The 16,015-nt window shown below is 44.8% G+C and overlaps 3 protein-coding genes across 3 annotated transcripts in view; 1 reads left to right on the top strand and 2 right to left on the bottom strand.

Annotated features, from left to right (window-relative positions):
- Positions 1-9,011, bottom strand: part of sfl (N-deacetylase and N-sulfotransferase sfl) — a 60,512-nt gene extending 51,501 nt beyond the window's left edge. The window contains exon 1 of the mRNA XM_002047299.4: positions 8,218-9,011. The gene's annotated coding sequence lies outside the window, so the exon portion shown is untranslated. The remainder of the gene's footprint in view (positions 1-8,217) is intronic.
- Positions 9,012-9,191: 180 nt separating this feature from the next.
- Vps8 (vacuolar protein sorting 8) lies at positions 9,192-13,557 on the top strand. The gene is made up of 4 exons (XM_002047298.4): positions 9,192-9,404; positions 9,472-10,785; positions 10,841-11,695; positions 11,756-13,557. Exons 1-4 carry the CDS (start codon positions 9,312-9,314, stop codon positions 13,181-13,183), a joined length of 3,690 nt encoding a protein of 1,229 aa, XP_002047334.1. The 5' UTR covers positions 9,192-9,311; the 3' UTR covers positions 13,184-13,557.
- Bulli (regulator of MON1-CCZ1 complex protein bulli) lies at positions 13,547-16,011 on the bottom strand. Its single transcript, XM_002047297.4, has 7 exons — positions 15,826-16,011; positions 15,287-15,764; positions 14,835-15,227; positions 14,519-14,777; positions 14,067-14,466; positions 13,810-14,014; positions 13,547-13,752 (listed from the first exon to the last, which is right to left on the bottom strand). Exons 1-7 carry the CDS (start codon positions 15,931-15,933, stop codon positions 13,673-13,675), a joined length of 1,923 nt encoding a protein of 640 aa, XP_002047333.1. The 5' UTR covers positions 15,934-16,011; the 3' UTR covers positions 13,547-13,672.
- Between the last annotated feature and the right edge of the window lie 4 nt (positions 16,012-16,015).

The following is a 16,015-nucleotide window of genomic DNA, read 5'->3' as shown; positions in this document are numbered from 1 at the left end:
TTTGTGCCTGGCGGGCAACTCTATTACACTTAAAATGCGTTTTAAAAGAGGAACGAATCCAATTGGGATTTTTGAGTTTGAGTTTGAGTGTGTGCGTGTGTGTGGGGATTACATGAAACTGATAATAGCGGTAGGTGTGGGCGTGGCACAGCCAGTGAGTCTTCCGGGAATTGCGTAATTGAGGAACACGTATGTTGAATGATTGGGATCTCTATGCCATTTCAAATGTGAATGCAATTAACAACAAAATGCAAAAAGGTACGACAGCAAAATCCCATAAAAATCAAACGAAAAAGCGCTCGATAAATGTTTGTGAAATTTTGGAGAAATAAATCACAAATAAAGAGAACATGTAAACAGGGTTGAGATTAGAATGAAAGACCATTTGAATAGCAAATTAAATGAATTGAGTTTTATTATATACGCAAAATTGGAACTTAATCTATTCAAAGGGGAATTTGATAGATTTTTTGTGATTTCTCGATAACTTAATCGATAACGATTTGAGTGAGATTCAAACTGAAGTGCACTTGAAAAACTTATAAGTAAAATTTTTTTACATAGAAATAAACATTCCTAACCAGAAACCTGTGAAAATGTCAATTTGAAAGACTCCCAAGCTACAGATCTTTAATGATCCCACAACTAATGTGAGTTTAAATAGCTGGTGTGGCACATTTTACTGTCCATTTATTCCACTGTTTTTCAACGTCTATCAAACACGTATACAATTAAAAAATATCTATCGTTATGCTGCATGCAGCCATCCATCATTTGGGTATGTTGCCTTCATTTCCTAACGATATCCGACTGTTTGGTGCGTCCAGCAGATAATGCGATATCTCTTTTTGCGCATATCCGCTGCACAGTCAGCTTTCCAGTCCATTGATGGCCAACCAGCCCGGGCGCTGTGTTTTACAAATTGACTTTATGGCGTACATACACCCGCGAACAGCCCTTTAGCCCTGCGCGTCGCTCGTCCGCATGGGCGACAGCTTAACGCAAAGTTTTCAGCAACTAAAATGGCGACACATAAATGCACAGTAAAATGCATTGCCGGGCAGGGGGCAGGAGTCGTCAGGGGTGGGGGCCGTTCGGCTGTCTGCACGTCACGCACACTTTATCCTTCATTCTGCGCACACGTCGCGAACGGAACATTTCATTTGGGTTGTGTCAAAGGCAAAAAAAAAAAAAGAAGAAGGCACACCGGACACGGACACAACCGACAACTAAATGCGTGAAATGTCAGCGGGCTTTGACACGCCCACAGTCCAGCCCCTCACCCGGAGACCAGCTGCTCCCCAATTGGCACACTTTGTGCGTTGGGTGCATTGGCTTTTTGCAGTGGGCCAGGTGCAATTCGAGCAGCAGCAACAACAGGCATTCACCTTAGTAAAATGCAATTTGATTTGCCAGCCCGCCGCCCCTCTATCTGTCTATTCGTCGCCCAACACCCCTTTTATAATGTTGTAATTGAACGCGAAACAAATAAAAAGTATTCTCAGCGTTTTTTCTGGTTATTCGTTAATTGATTTTTGTGCGCACAGTTTGGCAAGCGCTGCAGTGCTGCCAAAACTGTGCACTAATTTATAGCCAAGCCGCATAAAGAGCATAAATAAATAAATTTGCAGAAACCCGCACAAATTCATAAACATAATGCCAGCGGGCGGCCAAGGAGAGCGGAGCTGCTGCTCTTAATGCTGATGTAGGGGATTTGGGGCGCTTAAGCGCCGGAACAAAGCAATCAGCAGCCCCCATGCGTGGCGTCTCCGTTTACTGTGTGCGGCGGCAACAGCGACAAACAACGCATAAAATATAAAATATATAAAAAAAAAAAAAACATACCAAAAAATTGTACAAAATATATGTGTATGTATTTATGCACAAAGCACAATAGTAGCAGCAACAGCAGCTGAGGCAAAACTTTGGCCACGCCCCAAACGCACACACACATACACACGCACACACATAAACAAAGCGGCGGCTTAGCTGTGAACATTTATTTTATTTTTATGCCATTTCGTTTTGTTGCTTAAGCGCAGTGTACAAATTTTTTAAACAACCACAGCAGCAACAACAACTACCCACAAAGGCATGCACATGCCTTGAGAGAAACAGCAGGGGGGTGAGTTGGGCAAGGGGCTTAGCACGCGCAAAGGAAAACTAGATGAAAAGACACAAGAGGCACAAGGGGCACAAGGGGCCAAACGGAAGGCGGGCGATGGCAAGCGCAGCGCGTAAAAATCCGAGTGAAAAATGTGTGCGAAAAACGGCCAAACTGGCGCATCCTGTGGCCAGCTGCGGTATGTGTGTATAAACAACAACAACAAGGGAAATAAAAACAACAAAAACAAGAACAGGAACAACACAAACAATAACAACAATTGCAGCCACAGCAAAAGAGTTCGCGGCCGCAGCAGCTGGCGAAATCGTCAAAAACGCTGCTAAAGACTTGGAAGCATTTTAAATGTAACACAAACTGAACGCCCGGCTGCCAGGCGAAGTGGAGCACAGTGGCAGAGGGGGGGGGGGGGGGGGGGGGGGGGGGGGGGGTTACGGTCTCGTATTCCAAGTGTGGCAGCGGTAATTGAGAATGAAGCTTACGAGCTAAACATAAAATCACATAATAGTCCAGCGAAAAGACGTGGCATGAAAACGTAGCAAAAAGCATAAACTGCGGCAAATATGCTGGAAAGCACGAACCGGTTAGGAATCGGAAAAGTACGTATGCTAAAAACATTTTGAATCGGTTTGCAATGGACCAAACTCATACGGAAAAGCAAAGTATTTCGAACAAAATCTGAATCGGCTCAAAATTGAACCAACTCATACGAGAAATGAAGGTATTTCGGACACATTTTGAATCGGTTCGAAATCACGTTGGAAAACTAGTTATTTTCCCTACTGCACGTTCTATTCAAAAACAGAAGAATCTGTTCAGAGTTTAGCTGGTCTCCAGTTAGCAGAGGTTGGACTTTTAACTAAAATAATATATTACTTTACCTAAAAAACTATATTTTTAGTGCCAAAATATCTAAGAATCAGAGTAAATAATTATATTGAATTAAGAACTAAACGGAACTGAACTGAACTAATATGCTGACCTATTTTATTACAAATTATACATTTTGTGACGTTTGAACGAACAAATGAAAAGCAAATATTGAGTCTGACTCGAACTATGAACCTTCTATAATCAAAACTGCAACTACAAATAGATTGTTGCGCAATCGTGATTGTTAAAACTGGAAGAAGCTTTAAGATAATATTGAAAAACCTGTTTTAAAAAAGCAATTCTAAGTAAAATACATTTTTAATAAGCGCTAAGCAATTAAATGATCGTTAAAATTGTCTGGGATTTATAAGATAAATAACAAAAGCAAAACGTAACTTGGAATTACAGAATTTGATCTAAACTTAAGACTCAAAAGAGTTTGAATAAAATATAAATTTCCATAAAAACATGTGTTTGTTTTATAAATGCAACAACTGACAATTTTTTATGAATTTGCAGCAATAAAAAAAATTCATTTGATTTATCTAAATCTATGTAGAATTTCATGAATTCAAACGCAGAAAACTTGCAAAAATATTTGATTTTTTAAGCTACATAAAACGAATTTCCTTTCGCAATATATGAAACGATTACTCTGTAAATTATAAAATATTCGTAAAAAACTTCTAAAAAAAATGTTACTATTATATGTAATATATGGAGTAGTACTCTTTATACCCTGAACACAATGAAGATGTGATCCTGAACGCAGATCCTTCGCGAAGTACGAGTCTGTTTCCGATTATTGATAACCTTACAAGAAATCGATACAAATCGATATCAAAATGCTGTTCTTTGAGTAAATCTCTAAGGTTTTAGGAGCTAGTCAACCAATTTGACAAGTTGCTGCTAGAATAGATATCAAATCTCTTTAGTTTTATAGAAGTTCCCGGGTGTTCCCCAATCGTGCACTGCCGTCCAGAGCTTCAACTCGTATATTTAAACTTGCACATATTTTGGAACATATATTTGAAACTAATTAGTTTCTAACGCATTTTTTCACACTACCCGCTCCTCCTTTGTGGGGCGCTTCTCATTTGACAGCCGCCGTCAGAAATGAGAGCAGCCCATCACAGCTGGGACAATAGCAGGACGGCCACAACAAAGCAATTATTAGCGCTGTCATTAGCACCAAGCCCCACCGCATCCCGTTGCCAAAGGCGGCGCCAACAGAAAATCGGTGGCTCTGCTAATTAGCTGGTCACAAGCAGCAGGTTTAACGCGATTTAAATCGATGAAGGTGCAAATTGTGGGTGGGCCACATGCAGCGAAGGCAACCCTATGGCTACATAGGGTACAATATAGGGACTGCTTCTTTTATAATCTATGCTTAAACTCGGTGCAAAATGGAAAAAAAAAAAAACTTTGTATAGAGAACGCAAAGCTGGCCGGGTATGAGTTCTTCGAGCGTTAAGCCCGCGAGCGCTGCTAAATCCAGTTAATCGCTTTGCTTTGGCGCGTTTTGAGTTAGACTACAGTGGCGCTCAGTCAACCCCAAGCACGCCTGACCTCACCGACAGCAACAACTCCCCGGCCGCCCTGCTGCTCTGCTGCCTGTGGCGGGTTCATGTCCTGGCGCTGCTTTTCATGCGGCTTATTTGGCATTTTGCTTTTCTCTTGCCGGCAGATCATAATATACAGCGCAGGCAGAAACTCAAACAACGCTCAGCTACTTCAGGCAGCGAATCATTTGTGCTTGTATCAAGAAGACGACGGCGAACCAGTTTAAGCCAAATCTCCCCCTACCTCACTCTCTTCTTCTGCTCGACTTCTCCAGCAGCTTAATTGTCTGGGGGGGGGGAGCAAATAGTGACTAAGCCGAATGCATTTTCTACCAGCCTGATGTATATGCTGTGGTGGCATAGTCAGCCGCAGCAGCAGGCAATCTCGGCTACCGTGCAACATAAGCCGCAGCAAAGACGATTTCTTAAAGGCCCGGCAAGCAGGCAAGACGCCGTCTAAGAGCAGCAGCCATAACAGACAAAGGAAACAAAGGTATTCAAGCGATAGGTAGCATTATTAAAGATCATTATGTGAAGTCCAAAGATCGCAATCAATTTCCAGTTAATAATTTACTTTCGAATAGTAGGCAGACAGCTGGAAATGGCAATAAATGCAGCTCTTCAAATGAACAGAACCCTAAATCTTGAGAGCCGCACTTAATGATATTCCCAGTTGCAGAATTAATTGAAAATAATTTAATTACGAAAAAACTATAAAAGCTGCAAGTACAATTAGACTGTTGAGCAATCGTGACTGTCAAATGCTGAAGAAGCCTTAGGATTATATTAAAAACCTGCTTCATTAAAGCAGCTATAAAGAAAATACGTTCTTAACTAAGCCGAGTTTAATCAGGAGGCTTAGAATTATATAACTTTATCTAAACCTGACTCCAAAGAAAACAAACTCGGATATAAAAATTAACAAAATGATTTGCAACCAACTCTTGTGTCTGGCTTATGATATGCATCTCAAATTCTAGCTCAAATATAACTTCATATTATTCTACCACAAATTTTATTTCTACATTTAAATGCAAAAATCATTTAGAATCGGAAACACAAACAAAAAGTCAATTCCTATCAAAATCGGACCAGTTTTTGCTAAGCCTAAATTAAATACAATTATTGTTATTCATTTCAGAATAATTTTAACATGAATTTTGATAACAAGAGTTGAAGAGTTTTAAAAAAATTATGCTTTATTTGCCAAAGGAAAAACCATCTGAAAAGTTAAGATATCTTTTCGATATGCATCGATCTAACTTATCAGAGAGCTATTAAAGATTATTTTGACCGTGTGCAAAATGTAGCAACATTTCATGGAAGAAAAAGTTGTATAATCAATTAGAACATTAAAAGGGGCTGTTGATATTTCAACTAGTCTAATCAGCGTGCATGATTAGAAATGTTATCATATCGGTTGCATAGCACAAAGAGACAAGGAATGTTAAGCAATTCGGACAAGTTGTATGCCAACAGCAGCTGTGGCGCCTCAACAAACTGTGTTTTCGGGCGGTGGGGTGGTGCGTTTGGGGTCGGTTATCAAGTGGGCGGTATGTCGGGACAATATGTTGCCAGCTGTACAATGGGCCACTTAAGCGACAACAATAAAAAATCATTAGAATGCCAATGGCAGCCTGTGGCACAGGATGCACAGGATGTATGTATGCTAACCCCAAGCAGAAGCTTGCAGCTGCACACACACACAGACACATATAGACGCCCTCGAAGTCAAGAGCGGCTCGGCTGGGCACTTCATAAATCTACAAGGCGTATGAAATACGAGTATCCTGTGCTGAGTGCAGTAGCCAATCATGTTGCATGCTCCAAGGACCAAGCGGCATGTAGAAGTTGCAAAACAAAAACTTTCTGACATTGTAACGAGTACTCTTTGCGCTCGTGCCCCGTGCCCAAGGACAGTGGCAGGAACTGTAGCAGAAGCAGGGGCACACAGGAAATATACAGAGGACACACACAATGCACGATTGCCTTTGATTTATTAACAAGCCGTCGTTTATCATGTGGCCAACAATGGGTTAAGGCCTGAATTATACCCACGACCAGACACAAAACCCACAATTGCAAATTTGTTCGACTGCAATCGCCGAATCAAAAACACATATGAGAGACACCGCCCCGCACCGCCCCGCCCCGCCCCACCACTCACAATATAAACAAATCATGAAAAGATAAACAAAACAAACTTATGAGAATATTCTATATATATGTATGCTCTATATGAAGAATGGGGACGCAGCCAAGTTTATTGAAATTAAGATATTTTCCATAACCAAAACGCGGTGTAGCAACAAATTTGTTGATACTAAAAACGAACGGGAATATGCTCATAACTCATGTCGGAAAATATATTTTCTGTTGTTGCTATTGTTCTTATTGTTGTTGTTGTTGTTGTTGTTGATTTTATGGCCTGGTCCCTTCTCTAATATTTATGTGGCTGTTGACCACGTTCGGGAAAAATTGGAATCGGCATCAAGAATCTAGAATCTGAACCGGTCGCCAGCGCGTTGAGGCGTTAAATTTCCATGTGGGCGTTGAACGCACGACCGCCGCAAACCCAAACAAGTTGAAGGAGTTGCCGTCGCCGTCGCCGTCGCCAGCGTCGCCGTCGCCGTCGCCAGCGTCGCCGTCGCCGTGGACGACGCCGCGTGGGTGTTGAACAGCAAAAGATAAAATGTTGACCAATAAATTTAGTGACCATGAAAGACAGATGAAAAGCAAAGCTGCAGCTAAAGGAGCACAAAGCGAATTCACAATGATCAACAACTAAAGCGTAACGAATTTTAAATGCCCTTCATTGAATCATTATCAATTAAGCCAAAGAAAAAAGTGTATACAATGAATAGCGCCGCATTTAAATGACGTAAAGATTTTATTTTTTAGTCGACGCTGGCAAAATTGTAATCTACATATGTAAACATTTAAAATATATATATACATATATATATACATATGTATGGTAGTAGTTCAGGTGGTTATCAATTGATATGCAGAAAAATTCTACAATCTTGCTGACAACTTTTATTTTTCAGAAATTGTGATTCCCCCGCTTAAAAAAAAAAAATATCATTTTTTTCATCAGTAAAGGAATGTTGCCAACGAAAAAAAAAACAAAAAACAATACAAGCCATGCAACATTTAAATAGGGTACAAAAATGTGGAAAAACTAGCGCATACGACATGTTAAAGATGTTGACTAAAGGGGTTACAGGGGAGAGGTGTGTGTGTGTGTGTGTGTGTGTGTGAAACTGCTCCAGAAATGTCATTAACGTGCTTTGCTTTGATGTTATTGTTATTGTTGTTGTTGTTGTTGTCTTATCTTGACAAACGTAAAAACGGCACTGCAACAGCGCGAGTTTGCAGTTGTGTGCGTGCGTGTGCGTGTGTCTGGAAAATTACCTGCAAAGGCGCCGCTTTTACTAATTGATAAGTTTGTATTTATGTGGAAGTCTCTAGCGCTCGCTAGTTTAAAGAAATTAACTACATGTAGATTTTGACGCCAGGCGGCGCAACAAAGCCAAAATCACACATGCACACACACAAACACATACAAACACGAGCATACAAGTTACTGTTATGTTTGTATTTGTATTTGCGTGCTGAGGAGAACGGAAATAACTTGAGTTGCGCTCTGCGGCTTACCTGTCGCATCTATGTTTCAATTAGTGCACGCACACATACGCACATGCTGCTGTGCTGCTGTTGCTGTTGCTGCTCTGCCCGCCTACGCATGCAGCAGAAACAACACAAACGTGTTGCGCTCAGCTGGCCTTGCAGCGAATGAGATGCACAAAACACACGAGGCGAAAAAGTTATCGTTTTGTTGTTGCTACAATGTATATTTGGCACGTGAAACGGCATCGGCATCGGCATGCGGCTGTTTTGTTGTTGGCATTTTTGAAATATTCGCACACAAATGCCTTTTCATTTGCATTTGTTTACGTCACGGCACCAACACACACACATGAATTGAATGACGCGCTTACGTTAAAGAGAGAGAGAGTAGCGCAAAAACACAAACAAACAGCAGCAACAAAGCAAAAACCGAATTACAAACAGTCGCAAACGGACATCGAAATAAACAAATTTATTTATAGCCGTGTTAGCACTTATAATTACAAAACTGATTAGTTATAGGCACTGCATTTTAATTTGGCAGCCTCTTTGTTTTTCTTACATTTTTTTTTTTTTGGCCAAGCGCGACTCATGCAAAAATCGTTACTTCCACGGCCGCCCGCAACGCGCGTTGTTGCTTCATATTCCGGTGGGCAGTTCGCGCACTGTACACTTTATTGTTGCCCGCGGGCGTCAATTATTATTGTTGTTTTACGCACATTTCTATTGCAAGTTATACATTTAATTAACTTCAATGTTCAATCACAAAAATTCCGTGCGCGATTGCCAATGCGACTGGCCACAATAAAGGATAAAATGAAACTGATGAAAGAGAGAAACGAAACGAACAAAAAAAACTACGACGCTGAACCAGTTCACAGCTGACTGCGAACTATCGCGGCTAGAGTTGCAATTGCTTGATTACATATCGATATATTACACACACATCTGCCGGTTCTTACCGATATTTCTGTTAACCATACGAAATTAATCGCTGCACTTAGAAATATCGATAAAATGGTGGGCGTACAGACGTTCATTGATAAAAATTGAGATCAAATTAACAGATTAGTATAATAATAACAAAATTAAAGTAGAAACCAAGCACATCATTGTGCAGCATGGCTGAGTTGAAGGCACCTTCCTTGCAATCGCTGCTGGAATCAGATCGCGGCTCCACGGACAGCTTGCAACTGGATTTTGAGTTCGAAGGCGTGAGTATTAAACTGAAAACAATGGAAATGCACAAATGATTGATTGATAACCCGTGAAAACGCTTAGCTGGACGATGTGGAGTTTGCCATACCACCCACCGATGTTTTGCCCACCCTCGAAACGGTGCTCAGCGAATTCGAGGCTGACTCCGACGTGGCCTCGGAGCTTGGGATGCCGGTGCCGCGAGCAACGCCAACACCCTCAATTGGCGAGGATTGCGGGGTGCGCGCCGATGGGCGGGGCGGCAGCGGTTCCGGTTCCATCATGCGCTACACACTTCTGCATGGCATCTCGGCCCAACTGGCCTCGGCCGCCGAGCGCGTCAACGCTGGAGCGGCCAGTGCCTGCGCCGTGGCGGCGTACATTGCTGTGGGCACCTCTCACGGCCACATACTCAACTTTGATGTTACACAAACGCTCCGCTGGGCTCATCAGGACAAGCACAGCCAGGGAGCCGTCTCTAGCCTGGCCTTCAACGGCGATTCCACACGCCTGCTGGTGGGCTATGCTCGCGGTTTGGTTACCATGCTGGACACCCAGACTGGTGATGTGCTGCGCGAGCTATTTGATGTGATAACACCCAACACAGGAGTGCTGCACGTCAAGTGGACATCACGTTCCTCGCTGGCGCTCTGCGCGGATGCCGGCGGCTCTGTGTGGTCGCTGAGCTTTACACGCAAGCTGGGCATAAGGGGATGCAGTTCGCGCTGTTTGTTTTCGGGCGCTCGTGGTGAGGTTTGCTCCGTGGAGCCGCTTATAATGGACGCCCAGGGGCGGCACGAACTGGACCAATACTCCATTGTGGCGCTGGCAACGCTCTCTAAATATTTTATAGTCACGGTGCGTCCACGTTTGCGTGTCATCAAGTATCATGCGCTACAAGGACCGGCCGACTGCCTGCCGCTGCTGGCGTGGCATCTGGTGCTTATACAGGCGGCGGACACGAGTCGCTCCGTCGATCCAGTCATTGTCGTTGGCCGCGGCAATCAGCTCTTCTTTCACCAGCTGTTCGTGGCCAATGGACGCATCACTTTGCTGTATCTGCGCCATGTCCAGCTGCACAGCAGCCTGCTTTCCGCCCACTGGCTGGGCCCCAAGTGTGTGGCATCATTGGATACGTCGGAGATATTACACTTGGTGGACGTGCGCTCCAGTCGGGAGTTGGAATGCATGGATATGGCCAATGCAGGCCTGGTCTACGGCTCGGCGCAGTTCAAAGGCCTGGCCACAGGCGGCAACGTCTCTCCCGCCTTTGCCTTGGCGGGTACCAACGCCTGCTACAACTCGGTGGTCTCTCGGGGCACACAACTCTATGTGCTCGGCGCGCGCTCTCTGCACATCATTGGTGTGCGCACCTGGTCGGAACGCATTAGCTATTTGGTAAATCGATACTGTCGGTTGTATATGAAAAATTCTAATCCTTCTGTGTTTGTAGGTAAAGAATCATCGCTGGCAGGAGGCCTGTCAACTGGCCTTGGATGGCTATATAGCCTCGGCAGATCGTCCACGAAAGCGTGCCCAGGCCAAGGAGCGCATCATTATGCTGTTCAAGGAGTACATAGCCAATTCAGCACGTGCACCCGAATACTGCCTCGGCGCCATTGTCAATTGTCTGATAACCATCGGGGAATTGGATCTGCTGTGGACGCAGCTTTGGGAGCGGCTGCACAACAATACGGAACTCTTTCTGCAGCACATTTCAGAGCATATTGAGCAGGAGACCATACATAGCGTTAATCCAGTCATATCGCAGGCTCTCGTAGACTATTGGCTGCAGCATTCGCCTGCCAAGTTGGAGCAGCTGATCCTAAAGCTAGATTGGATGTGCCTGGACTTGAATCAGGTGCTGAAAGCAGTCAAGCGGCATAAGCTGTATCGGGCGCAGCTGTATCTCAATGCTTGCGCCCTAAATGACTACACGAGTGCGCTGACGGAGCTGTTGCCGCCATTAAGGCCAGACCAAACGGATCTGGGAAACTGTTTGCTGGTTTATATATCCAGCTGTTTGGCCGGCCGTCGCTTTCCCAGCGGTGATATACCAGAGGAGCAGGTGCAACAGGTCAAGAACGATGTATTGCGCTGCCTCACCTCACAGCACTCGAGTGCCAGCCCCGTGGATGAGCTGCCCTATCCATATCTGCGCGCTCTACTAAAATTTGATACGCGAGAAACTTTAAATGTCATATCGCTGGCATTCCAGGAGCGCGAGTTCAGCAACGAGTTGGGCTTTTCCCATCGCAAGCGCATCATTTATCTGCTGCTTGAAATTATGACGCCCGAGAACGCAACGGTGAGTGGAAAATATGGATTTATTTATAATCTGAAGGCTTAATCTTTTAATCATTTTTAGTGGGCCGAAATTGGTTGCTTGCTGAACTTTATTGCCCAGCAGATATCTACGCAGTGCCTGCCACGCGACAAGCAGCTGCTTGAGCGTGTGCTCAGCTACCTCGCGCAGGAGAACATTGCCAATGAGAGTGCGCGCCAGCATTCGGAGCGGGAGAGCGCCTGGCATGAGCTGCTATCGAGCAATTGCCTGGCAGACATCAGCAACGATGAGGAGCAATTGGAGCTGGCGCAACGTGCGCGCTGCTACTATGTCGTAGAGTACCTGTTGGAGAAGCTGCATCGCTACGACAACATACTCGAGTGCCTCATACACAACCAGGCGCGTCATGAGACCATGTTTGCCTACATGGAGCGTCATGTGAGCGTCAGCGAGCGCTGCATCTATCAACAGCTGCGTCGCCACCTTGGAAAGCTGCTAGAGATTAATGCGGCGGAGACAACGCGTCTGATTGCTTTGCACTATCCAGACAAGATGAGTGAGCTGCTGGAGCTGCTTAGTGGACAGCAGCGTCTGCTGTTTCGTCTGCTGCAGTGCCTCAATGAGAGACATTGCGAATTGCAGCCAGCATTAATGGAGCTTCTGCTCGAACTCTATTGTAATTTGGAAGGGGCCGATGCAGTGCTGGAATTTCTGCGCACCAGCTCGGGCTATCGTCTGGACAAAGCCATTGACATTGTGGAACGGCACCAGCTGCAGCGCGCTGTCATCTACCTTTACGAGCAGCAGGAGAGTTATGCGAAAGCCTTTGATCTGTCCATGCAGCTGCTGCGTGATGCCACTGTAGATACAGCTGCAAAGGAAGCCAAGGAAATTGCAGAACTGTTGGCGCGCTCGGCCCAGACGCTGCCTGAGAAACAGCTGGAGCGTTGCTGGTTTACGCTGTTGCAGTATATACTGCCGCAGCAGGATCTGCAGTCCATTACCAAGTCCATGCTGCACGAGGCCTCGCAGCACATTGATCTGCACAACCTGCTGCAGCTCATCATGAACACGCACAATGTGTCCACCAGCTTTGGCGACATCAAGGATTTGTTGATGAGCATGCTGATTAGTTCGCGCCAAGAGACAGAGGCGCTGCGCGTTGCCGCCGATACACTGTGCCAGAATCTGCATACAGATTTGGCCGAGCAGCGTCGTGTTGCTCGTCGCGGCGTCTGGGTAACGAGCATGCGTTGCCTCATCTGCCGGCAGCGTTTGTATGATCAGACGCCAGTGCTTGTCTTGGGTCCATGCGGACATGCGCTGCACGAGCACTGTCGGAACGAAGCAACAACACTGCAACAATGTCCACGCTGTGATGCAGCGATGCCCGTTGGGCAGTTGTCAACATTACGCTTGCCATGTCCCAGTCAGCATTTGTTAAGCAGCTCCCATACCATGGAGCTCGGCTCGCTGCAGCTTAAGGCGCCACCCAGACGTTTCTGCTAGGCAAACCATTCTATGCATGTATGTATATTTTTTAATATATTTATGTATATTCCATATAGTCATTCTTTGTATTTATTGTAACCTCTTAATAATTTTGTGTTGTGTAAGTACACAAATGCAGTGTCAAGTATTATGGGTAATCATCCAGAGAGTGTTTGTGAATAGTTTAGCATCGTTGATGTTTAGCACGAGATGCTTTTTCCGAGAATCAGTCTCTTAAAAATATATTCTTCTGTTGTTATAAAGTTGATAAAATGATTTAACAAATATCGGTTCGAAAATCCGTAATAATCACCAAAATATAAGTGTCACATGTTTGTCTAAAAGCACAGTCGTAAAAATTATAAATGAAAAATATATGAATGTTTCCTTTAGCTATTTTGTTTATTCTAATTTAATGTACAAGCTTAGGCTATTTGTAGATTCAAGTGTGAATACCCCAATTATTAGCTAAATCACAAAATAAACTGAACAAACCCGAAAAAGGGCTCAGCTAATCTGCAACTTGTTGGCACTATCCGCGGCAAATGTAGTGTTATAGTGCTGTATAAACTCGGTGCATTGTTCGGCTGGAAAACAAATGTTAACATTAATTGAATATATATAGAAACCTGACACCCACTCACCTTTGGGAAAGGCCAGAGTCTCGTACATGCGCAAATTGCGCATCTGAAAGAATCTGTAGACGCTGTGGAAGATCAAATCATCTTGCGTTTTGTAGGCCGCCTCAAGGAACTTGCGCGCCGGCACCTTTTCTAAGCCCATTGAGTTTTTGGCCAGCCGCAGCGCATCTATGACCTTGCCCTGGCCCAGCATGACCTCAATTATGATCTACAAACAACAAATTAGTAAGGGATTCACATAATAAATAAGATGAAATTACCTCATGGGCCTGAATTTTGCCCAGCATATCAATGGCCACCTGTGAAATGGCCGAGTTGACATCGGAGTGCGCTAGCAAAAAGCACGCAACAGACTTGGACTCCAGCAGCATGGAGTAGCTGACCAGGCGGCGGAGCGTATCAAAGCTACGATTGCGCATCAGCTCACTGATGACCATCTTACTCAGCTCCTCCTGAGCGGAAATGTTGTATTTGTTAAGGGATTGCAGGTATAGCATTAGTACAGTTTCCGTGTACGTTCGCTTGGCAATTGGCTGAAAGATTTGCACCATGTCCGATTGCTCGATGAGCACAATGGGCGGCGTTGAGCTCTTAGCTATTGTGCTCTTCACATTGGAGGGCAGCGCCGTTTGATTCTGAAGCTCCAACTGCACCCAGGAGCTGAGGAGGACACTCGTTATTAAGTCCTTAACATTTTGAGCAGTTTACCCACGAATAAATCTTGTTGATCTTGTCAAAGATTGTCTCCAGCACGGGCAACAGCGTGCCTTTGTACTGATCGTCCATCAGCTGTCCCACCACCTTCAACAGCATCTGTTTGCCACTGCTGCGCTGCAGCAGAAACTCAGTGAGACGTATGCGGTCCGAGATAAGATTGCAGAGTGGTTCAATGGATAAATTTAAATACCACATGCAGCCCAGTTTGGCATCAATCACAATATTGGGCTGGAAGAGCACCCAGTTGGTAGAATCTGCAAGAGATTTCGGCATTAATAATACATTCAAAATGACTACAGCCAACAGCATACAAAGCTCGCACTGCAGAATTTGGCCATCAGGGGAGAGCGAGGGCAGCTTGAGTCCAAATGGTTTAATGGAGCGTCCCGGCGTAATGGGCGCATGGTAGGTCACATCATCGATCACCTCACCGCTGAGCGCAATATCGAAGAGCAGCGATGTGGCCGTGGCCTGGTGATGTACCACTATCAGATTGTCCACAGTGTTGATGGCAAAACGCCCAATCAGGCTGAGACGCAGCACATGGCATTTGCGAGGCGCCAGACCGGGTCCATTTAACAGATGCACTTCGACCTCCATCATGCCCGTGGCGCTGTTTGATTGCAGTATGAGCACGGCCAGCACTCCATATACTCTACCCAACGTTACTTTGCTTTCCTGCACCTCGCGACTTGGATTGCCCACTAAATGAAAATGAAGCAAATGAAGATTGGCTCGAAAACTTTCATTAACCAATACTCACAATCCACTTTGGGCAGCTTGGTAATGACCTTTTGCTTTACCAGCACAGGCACCAGGGTATTGCCCTCTGTGGTGCACAGCAGCGCGACATTGGCATCACAGCACCAGGCAAACCATTTGATGCTTATGCTCAGCGCCTTAACTGAGCGCACCTGTCGCTTCTCGGGCAGAATTTGAAAGATTTCCACGCCTGTGTTCGATATGAGCGCCAGTTCGCGATTGTGAACCCAAACGAAGCCATAGATCAACGTTTTGACCTGATGCGTTATGATGTCCTGCAACAACGGTTGTTCGCCCTGAAAGAAAACAAACTCTACCGCGTTTTCCTTGCGTTGCACGGCCAGAATTTGATTATCCGGCGAGAATTTGATGGAGCGTATAGCGCCTCCACGATCACTCATGCAAAACGTTATCACAGTATCCTCCACGGGGCCCTTAACCACCACGCCCGTGGCTCCGCCCGAGCGGACGGCAAAAATCTAAAACAAAACAATGCTGCAGTTCACCCGTTTTGGCTTTAGGGACTTTCCCTTCTGTTACCTGCTTGTTGGAGTCGTCGAAGAAGACATTTGTTAGCTGGCTGACGGCGTCAAAACGTATGAAATTGTTAGAAAGCTCAATATAGTGTATTCCATTAGATTTTTCCATTGTTTCAAATGTTTTGTTGTGCAGTTCGAGAATTTCTACCAGTTTTCCACCCACATATTAAGCAATAGTGTTGGAAAATGCC

Source organism: Drosophila virilis, chromosome 3 (assembly GCF_030788295.1).
Source record: "Drosophila virilis strain 15010-1051.87 chromosome 3, Dvir_AGI_RSII-ME, whole genome shotgun sequence".
NCBI classification, from domain to species: domain Eukaryota; kingdom Metazoa; phylum Arthropoda; class Insecta; order Diptera; family Drosophilidae; genus Drosophila; species Drosophila virilis.
This window is presented reverse-complemented; position numbering and strand designations above follow the sequence as displayed.